At 40.7% G+C, this 9726-nt stretch overlaps 1 protein-coding gene across 1 annotated transcript; it reads right to left on the reverse strand.

Moving 5' to 3' along the window:
* Window positions 1–8530: 8530 nt before the first annotated feature.
* RTL4 (retrotransposon Gag like 4) lies at window positions 8531–9439 on the reverse strand. Its single transcript, XM_028092275.1, has one exon. It carries the CDS (start codon window positions 9437–9439, stop codon window positions 8531–8533), a length of 909 nt encoding a protein of 302 aa, XP_027948076.1.
* Between the last annotated feature and the right edge of the window lie 287 nt (window positions 9440–9726).

A 9726-nucleotide genomic window follows, 5' to 3' on the forward strand; every position in this document is an offset into this window, starting at 1 on the left:
GGAAATACTTGAATTGGTTGATGTTTGGAGATCTCTTTCAGATTTGTCTTATGGGCCATCTTGTGGTTTAGTTATTTATATCACAGTGGTTAAAAATTGACATTGTTGAGTTAGGCAAACCCAGGTGTGAATCTTGGTTGTGTGACCCTGGTCTCACTGCTTACTGGCTTGACATTTGTTTCTGAATCTGCAAAATGGGTATAGCAGGACATACCTCATAGGGTTCTTGGAGTAAATGCGATAATGCCTGTAAAACACTAAGCAGAGTACTGGGCAAACAGTAAGCACTCAGTTAAACGTCACTCTGACCTTTGTCATTATACCTATCATTGCCATCAAAGGTCTCATAAACCCTGCCATGGTTGTAAGCCCCTCAAAGGTAGGGGCCTTGTCTTAGCCATTTCTGCCTCCCTGCCATGCCTGGCACATAGTGGGCTCTCAGTGTGCATTAATTGCTTGAATTGTAACCTGTCACCTCAAATAAAGCTCATGGCAGGAATGCAGATGTCAGGCTCCACCTCACCTCTCAATTTCCACTGCCTATATCCCTAGGCGTCTGGGTGTTAATCAAGGCCATATATCAAAAATAGGCACTGACGTATGTAGTAATTTTACCAGCCTTGGGGCCATCAAAAATTAATTTGTCTACTCTCCAAATGAACAGTAACTTTATTAAAATTCCCACCTCTGACAAATACATAGTGCATTAATTTTTCCTAGGGAAAGGAACTGCCACTGAGGTGTTATTTCTAAAACATTTGTCACAACAAGTCTAAATTACTAAGATAGTGCTTAGATTCAAATCTAGAGGACATGTAAAAGGCCAGGCTCCCAGTCTTTGACAGGAAAAATATATATAGAAAAGTCATTCTAATGCTAGCAACCATTTCTCCTGCTTCAACACTTAATTGGGCTCAGGGACTGCTATGTTAGCCTGCGAATAATGTACTGTGTTTTGGAAATGTAATTGTTTGTATCAGTAAAATGCTACTGTACAGAGGCTCTAGGCCAGCATGTCTGGACTTGGCCACTTCCATTGATTTACTTAACACTGTCCTCAGGAGAATAAATGGGGTAGACACCTTAGCCAGTGAGAGATCACTGTGGGGCAGTGTCAAAATCCTTGTCAGTTCAATAGCAATCAGAACAAGATTAAAGATAAGGTCTCCGAATACTTAAAGCCAAGAACAAAAGGGGGAAGTTTATTTCCCTAGCTCCTCTTTCTTCTTTCTGTGCCCTTTGCCTGGCTACCACACCAATCCCACAGTGGGTGATACATTTCTTTACACTTGATCTTAATATAGGCTCTTCCCAGGGAAAGTTGCATTTATATAGAGGTTACTGGGTTCAAAATAAAGGATTGACATGCTAGTAGTCGATAAATCTAAAGATATTCATGCCAAGACACATCTTAGTCAAAGTTCTATAAAGACAGAAGAAAATATTGACAGCTCTAAGGGAGAAATAACACCTGGTTCAGAGTGGGGGGATAAAAAAACAGTTCAAATTACTGCAGATTTCTCATCAGAAACTGTGGAGGCCAGAAGAAAGTGGCACAAGTTTGTTAAAGTGTGGAAAGAAAAGATCAACCATAAATCCCACGTCCAAGAAAAATATCCTTCAGGAATTAAGCTGGTAATTTATATATTAGAGGGTTAAAAGTGGGGCAGAGTGCATAAGATTGCCCAATACCATCACTGCAATATAAGAATTTTCCCCCCTGTTACTAGGTATTGATTACTCAAATTGATATATTAAGCTAAAAATAGTTTAGTTTCAGTAGGGAAAATCATTTTATCATGACTCTGGGTTTCAAAACACAGAAAATTATACCTAATGTACCTCTATAAAAGGTTATTTTTATTTTTATTAGCTCACATGGCTAAACCCCTTCAGGCATAGCTAGATTCAGTGATTCAAAAACCATCATCAGGGGTGGCTGGGTGGCTCAGTTGGTTAAGCAACTGCCTTCGGCTCAGGTCATGATCCTGGAGTCCCTGGATCGAGTCCCGCATCAGGCTCCCTGCTCAGCGAGGAGCCTGCTTCTCCCGCTAACCCTCCCCCCTCTTGTGTACTCTCTCTGTCTCTCATTCTCGCTCTCTCAAATAAATAAATAAATCTTTAAAACAAAAAACCGTCATCAGGATTTCGTTTCTCCCTACCCCTCAGTTCTGCTTCCTCGGGATGTCTGTATTGTTTTTGTTTATTTGTTTGTTTGTTTAAAAAGAGATGGAGAGAGAGATAGAGCAGGGGAAGAGCAGAGGGAGAGGAAGAGAGAGAATCCTAAGCAGGCTCCATGCCCAGTGCAGAGCCAATGTGGGGCTCAAACTCATGACCCTGAGATTATGACCTGAGCTGAAGTCAGAGTTGGACACATAACTGACTGAGCCACCCAGGTGCACCCAGGATGTCTGTATTCTTAAATGGGCTCTCCTCTTACTCAGAGATGGCTGTCAGCAGTAATACAGACTATTATCTTTCCATATCCCATTCCAGTAGGAAAAAATGAGAGTACTTGTCCAACATTTCCAAGAAAAGCCATAAAATTCACTCTGATTGGTAAGTTTAGGATACAAGTCCACACCTGGAGTAGTCACAGTAGCCAGATAAATGCTATGTGACCATTGATTTAGGCCTGGGTCTCAGGGCTGGAGGTGGAATTCCATCCAGGAAGTTGGACTGAAGTGGGAAAGAAGTTGGGTCTCTATATGAAAATTAGGGTCCATTGGTAAAAGTAGAATGCTTGCTGGGGAGGCAAACAGCAAATGACCCCCACAACCACACCTAGCCAGTCTCTTGGAGTTGTTTGATGCAGAAAGTTTGCATGTTGATAAAAGGGTACCAATGAAATTTATTTATTTAGACTACCCAAAGCATCCTGTGCAAGCCTCTACAAAATCCCACTGGCTTTTCTTTTAAGTTTTTTTTAAAGATCTTATTTATTCCAGAGATGGAGAAATAGAGAGGGAGAGAGAGAGAGAGAGGGTGGGAGGTGAAGCAAAGGGAGAGGGACAAGCTGACTCCACATTGAGCACAGAGCCCTATGCAGGGCTAGATCCCACTACCCCAAGATCATGACCCAAGCCAAAATCAAAAGGCACCCCCAAATCCCCATTGTTTTATCATGAATGTGGGATTAATTTAGAAGTGAGAAATAAAAAAGTAGGGATAAATAGGACATTTGAAAGGAGATATAAACAGTGAGATGCCCCAAAGGCTGGTCTGATTTAATACTTCAATATGTTGTGGATCAGGGGTCAGAAAACTTCTATAAAGGACCAGATAGTAAGCAATTTTGGTTTGATGGGCCATACATGTCCTAGCATGAAAGCACCCATGGACAACATGTAAATAAATGTGTTTTGGCTGGGTGCCAGTAAAATTTTATTTTTAAAGCGGGCAGTAGGCTGGATTTGGCCCACAGGTAGTAGTTTGTTGAATCATGTTATAGATGGATAGTAATGTACTATGTGGGAATATGGGCTCTGTTGTTAGATGTATCTGGATTTGAGTCTTACCTCTTACTCACTAGTTCTGTGTTCATGGATAATTTCCTTAACTACTTTAAACCTCAATTTCCTCATCTGCATAATAGAAATAATAATAAGAGATATCTAAGAGAGTCATTGTGAGAATTAAAAGAGAATATGCACATAAATCAGAGTATAATGCCTGGCACATGTGTAGTAAGTGGTCAGTAAATTGTAGCTGTTATTATTATTATTATTATTATTATGAATAATTGGGGGAAAAGTGTAGGAAAACCTTGTGAGAGGGAAGAAAGATAAACTTCAGTGTTGTTTTAAGGATACATATTTGTTAAAACATTCCAACTATATTTTTAGAGTAGTGGGATTTGTGTCATCAACTACAATTTAGGAAAGAGAATTACAGCTTTCAGGAAAGGGTCCACAATGACTCTTCTCTCAAGATACTGATGAAACCCAAAAACTCCCCAGAATTACTGGATGCCATTTTAAAATAATCAGTAATTTTAAAAAGGTTAACTTGTTCAAATTTATTTTGTGTCCACACCTGGAATTCTGCATACATTTGTAATGAGTGTCCTTCACTAAACACAGAGTAGAGCTGGAGAAGATTTAGAAAGGGCAAGCTGGGGAGATTATTGGTTTATATGGAAGAATGCATGAGGGCCCACTATCTTTAAATCAAATTTATAACACTGATCTTAAAAAGGTGTGGTGAGTACTAAATGCCAGAAATGGATATTCCATGTTTTAGTAATGTGAACTTAAGTGAGTATCATTAACAAATTAAAGCACTCAGCACAGCGCCTGGCATAAAGTAGGCATTCACCAACTATTAGTTCTCTTTCTTTAGATGCACACAAAACTAGACTTTATGCCCAAGGGGATGAGTCTTCCATTCATAGGGAAAACTGAAATTCTACATGGTTCTCTACTGGGTTACTATGAAGCAAATGGGGTTAGTGGAATACAGTCACAACTAGGCTTATCACTGAACTGGACCAATAAGAGAACTAGTGCCATGTTAGATATGTACTAGAAATCAGTATGCAGGAAGCAGGTTCAAGTAAACTCAAGAGTCAAAACCAATACCAGGAAGTAATATGGATAATTTAGTGCATTAATTCTCAAAGTTATAGTGGCAAACAATGACTGGACAGCATAGTCTAGGTACCAAGATCTTTCTACTGACTCTACTAAATAGTGTAACTCACTTCTGGGACTTTTGTTTTTAAAATGTGGACAGTGAATCTTGCATGAAGATGATATTAAGGACCCATGACACCATACTCCCTTGAAGGTTTTTCCATTCTCTTGGCCAAGTGAGACCTAAGCTTCATAGGGAGGCAAAAACATACCCACCAATGTAGAAGGCTTTACAGATATGACTTAAACTCCCAGAGCTCTCCCAAGGGTGTTAGATTTTGCCAAGATGCTGGTATATCCTAAATGCTCTATTTTGTTTCAGGGATGACTATTGTGGTCATAGGCTAGATGGTGCTGGGTGGAAAAGATATTCCAGAGTCCAGAAAAGGGTGATATCTGTTTTACCATCCTGGATAGAGGTAAAGGCAGTGACGGCATGGGTCCCATGTGCTGCCATTTGGACAGAATAGAGGTGGTGAAAGTTAGGACAATTATACAGGCTTCCCTCTTTAAAGGTGCTTGTCAGAGGCTCATGTCTATAGTCATGTGTCATGTCTTCATCCATGATGATATATTCTAATGGTTAGACTGAACTGTGTAGTATTATAAGAAGTAATTACTTATGGCAGATATCATGGTTCTGGGTGTGAACGGAGGTAAGTGCAGGAATTAAAAAACACTGACCTTTCAGAATTTTATTACAGCTGTAGACAAATGAGAGACATAAAAAAGGAGGATGACTGTTGATGTAAGGTTCCCAGGGAGGCCAATCTTGAGTGGACTCACTATGGTTCACACTGTGGTACTGACTTTGCATTGTGAGAATCTTACTTGTTTTTCCAGTGCACTCAGCAGTGATTTGGATCTGGAGGATTGACGCTATTAAAACCCACAAAAAGACTGATGTATGAAGCCAAAACCAATTTATTTATTTATAATGAGAATTAACTGCTGAATAGGCTAGAATACTCATGTCAGCTGATAAGCAAATTTTCTCCCCATAACAAAGTTTATATGGGAACATAATTACAATCAGATTACTTCTTAACACATAGGATCTCAGCAAGGGGAGTTAGGTGGTAATCTTAATGGCTAATAACACAAATTGGGATGGCCTGGTGCTCCCACCCCACTGTATATAGACCTGCCAAATCATGTTGGTCAACATCCCCTCTCTGAGTCTAGAAAGATTATCAACGCCCTGTGCCTCTTTAATTGCCCCCTCTTCTAGACTCCCTAAAGAACATTCTCTTGTTAACAATTCCTTCTTCAGACTTATCATAAAATGATTCGATCTTATCTTGCTGGATGGCATCAATCATGTAGCAGATCTGCCTCCCTAAAACTACAATCTTGTTTGGACTTGAGGACTCCCCAAGTCTTTGTAGTTGCAGACTACATGATCAAGTAGGTTACATCTCATCGGTTCTCAGTAGACTTTAATTAGCTTCACTCTCAGGGAAGTTCACTTTGGTATAAGTTCTGAGAAAAACATCTGTGTAACTCTCTTTATGCTAAATAATGAGTTTATTCTATTTGAAATGGATGGTGTCATTATAACAAAATTTTTAAGTGGTAAACAAAATCGTTGCTAGCTAGTAGACAGTAAAGCGTTATCCCAGTATCCTATTCCTATGCTCAGTATGATTGTTGGATTGTATCACATAGAGCACAAGAATTCCTTGACTGGGAATTCCTCAACAAAGAGCTTCTAGAAATGGGAGGTTTTATAGCCCAGAATTAGTTATCTGTTCTGAGAGGCTATGAAATCTGAAGATTTCTTGGAGAAGAAGGTGATGTTGTAGAGAGAAGGTCCAAACAGGAAATAAGGTGATGCATCTTTGTGAGAGAGCATACAATAATAAATTGTGTCACTAAGGTAAGGAAAGATTGGTGATGAAGCCAACTGAATGCTCCCATCAGCATCCCAAGACCATACCGGGGTCAGTAAGGAAAGTGTTTGGAGGCTATTGGGTTACTCTTTTGTTACAGAATTGGGGGTGCTAGATCAGGATACCTCCAGGTAATCCCAGAGACACTTAAAGTTCAAATAGATCTACTTGTTAGAGGCTTTCATACAATCCCAGTACCACAGTGGGAATTTCTTGGCACAATTGGAATATGAGCATTCAGGTCTCCTTGTTGTGAGAGCATATGGAGTAAGGTGGATGTATAGCAAGCCGGTGATAAAGGAGACCCCTAGTGAATGCAAATAAAGATTGGCACAGTGGTTAGCAAGGTACTGATGGGAAAAATGATCTATTTGTTAGTGTTACAGGATGAAAATGGTAAGGTCCTAGGTGGGTTTAAGTACTGTCAAAGTTAGCATAATTTCCTAGGAACAAGGCCAAAGTACAATGACATTTCATTGTCAGTCTTGATGGCTGCTAGGGAATATGGAATTACTGATCGTTCTTCAGGAAATCAATTATGGTGACATACATCAGCACTAAGAAGCAGGGAACAGAGGACTGATTATTATTAGCAAGCATCAATTGTCACGGGATATCCTTAACATTTTAGAAAATTGTGTCTCTCCAGCATGGCACTACTTTTCTTCAGAAGCATTAGAAATCCATACACAGAGCTGATGTGTGTGCCTGTGTGCCAAGAGCACAACACAAGCAACCAAACCCCACTTCTTCTTGAGATTTATTTATCAATGGTGTTGATGTTCATGCCCCAGGATTTGTCAGATGGGATGGTTCAGAAAGTTGTCTGCCATTATTTGCTTTTCAAGATTCTCAACTAGATGAGGATCTTGAGAGGTGGTCCATAATGGTATAGAGTTCAACATCAGTGGTAGTGATCCTAAATGGTGATCACACTGAGGCCTCTAGAGTCAGAAACTACTACAGAGCCTGACCCTAAGTCTTCAGTGGAGATTTATTTAACCAGGTTCCCTTATCTGCCAGGTAAGGCAGGAGTACATGCTGTAGACATAATAATTATGATGAAGACTCCTTCCCCAACTTTCATTAATATTTATCAGAGGTCATTATCCTAGACCATTTTGACTTGGCCATTATACATGCTATAACCTAAAGTAAGTTGTTGTAGGAAGAGGAGAGTAACCTGGAAGTAGTCGGGCTTGGTTAAAAACATGTATGTGCCTGAAGGGCTAGTTCTCAAGGAAGTGGACCAACAATTCCAATCAGAGTCTTCAAATGGCCATGCCATCTGGTTTGTCAATAGCTAAGAGATCCAGGTGTTGTTTTGTGTTTTTTTGTGTGTGTGTGTTTTTTTTTTTTTTTTTTTGAGCAAGCAGAGGTCTTTAAATAGCAACAAAATACATAGCTGTACGGAACAGTAGTAGAGTTGTGTTTCCATGAAGATTGGTTTGTATTGAAGCTGGACTCTAGTCAATAGGTGGAGCAGGTTCCAGCCTCCAATAGAAAAATGTTGATAGGGTATGGAATGCAATTAGGAATTCAACCAAGTGTTCTAAACCAACAGGGATCTATAATATAGACCAATAAGGGTGAGGGTGAAAGTCTTGGGCCTAATCTTAGGGACAGAAGATTTAGGCCAACAAACTCAACCCAGATCTCACCCATTGGAGGGAATGGTGTTCCCAGTGCACTTCTACGGTTGTTTTCATTGGCTCAGATCAGCCAGAGTTTCACCTACAGACTTTCAGTACTCTTGGGGAATTGGTTCCAATTGCAGAAAAGTGCCTGTGAATTGTTTTCATCATTATCAGGTTGGGTTTGATTTTGTGATAGGTCACCAAATGAACAAGATCTGATTCTTTAAATTCCCAGAAGCACATGAGTTCATGACTGTCTATGAAGTGGTATCATAGTTCCTCATCTGTATTTTAAATGTTAATTCAGGATATAAATCTTTAAGGCTGGAGGTGAGAGGGATATAAGTTTACAAAGTGACCTCCTCTCTTACTGGTGAGTTGGGTTATTTATCCTTGCTGGGGCCCGAGAACGTTTGGCAAGGCAATCTCTTGTGAAGTGACCAGCCTGGCTGCAGTAGAGGCACAACTGAGCTTCTTGCTGGAGGGCTCGTTTGGCTGGGGTGAGAGGTGGCTGGCTTCCACGCAACTGTATAGGTTCTTCCTTGGGTGGCAGATCTGTGGGGCTGGAAAAGGCTTGAGGGTGGATCATGGAAGCCAACATTGGGAGCTGGGTCTCTGACTGAAGAAGCTCTGGCCTGTCACTTTGTTTTTTGTCCAACTGAATACACTGAGTGATCAGGTCTGGAAGGTTGTCCATCATATCTGTGCCACTCACTTCATCCTGGATGGAGTCAGCTAGTCCTTCTTGGAAGTTGCCACTCAGATTGGTTTCATTACAGCTCAGATTTTGAGCAAGGAGCTGGAAAGTAGAAGCATGCTGCTGAGAGGAGGAGTGGTCCTTTTTGTTCAGAGGGTCTATTTCCTGTTTTGTAGGCTCTCCAAATGATTGCTGGAACTCAAGGACAAAGTTCTCATATTGTTTCAGCAGAGTGCTCTGGTTGGGCCCAGATATGATTCCACAACTTTCCATCTGCTGAGATAAGTAGTCAAAAAAGAACTTGACTTGGACATCATCTGTAGGATTGGGGAACTTAAGAGTTGCCAACTGTGCAAGAAATCTTGAGAGATTAGCAGGGTCATGGTGAAACTGAGAGAGATGTTCAAGTGAGCAGGGTACAGACATCGTTGGGGTGGCCAGGGTGGGCATGACTTGGCCCCTCGGATCAGGACTCTCTTCAGTCAGATGCTGTATTTGTGGCTGCAGAATCAGATTCTCTGTCTGAAGGGAGGAATGCTCTACTTGCAAGGTAGGTGGTGAGTCTGTGTACTTCTCCATTGTATCTTCTGGAATCAAGTGAGACTAAGTAGAATTGAGTGCCAGTACTGGAAACCAATGGGCAGACAGTAGGGTTTCCGCTGTTATTAGAGAGATAGTGTCATGAGCAAGTAGCCAAAACTGCTACCTATGAAGCAGTCACAAGAGAACACTGAGAGCTGAATTGGAGAGATGCCAAAACTGTTGTCCACTATTAATGTTGCCTCTTCTCATGGAGAATGCCAATGTTCTGCACATTCAGAAGAGATAAATTACCTTAGGACACAGAGGATTTGGAATTAAGAAGA

This window comes from Eumetopias jubatus, unplaced genomic scaffold, assembly GCF_037043125.1.
Source record: "Eumetopias jubatus isolate StellerSeaLion01/CBP00866 unplaced genomic scaffold, mEumJub1_p1.0 scaffold_11, whole genome shotgun sequence".
Lineage (NCBI taxonomy): Eukaryota > Metazoa > Chordata > Mammalia > Carnivora > Otariidae > Eumetopias > Eumetopias jubatus.

Excerpts from the sequence above, each read along its gene's own strand:
- RTL4 (XM_028092275.1), bottom strand. The coding sequence starts at position 9,439 with ATGGAGAAGTACACAGACTCACCACCTACCTTGCAAGTAGAGCATTCC.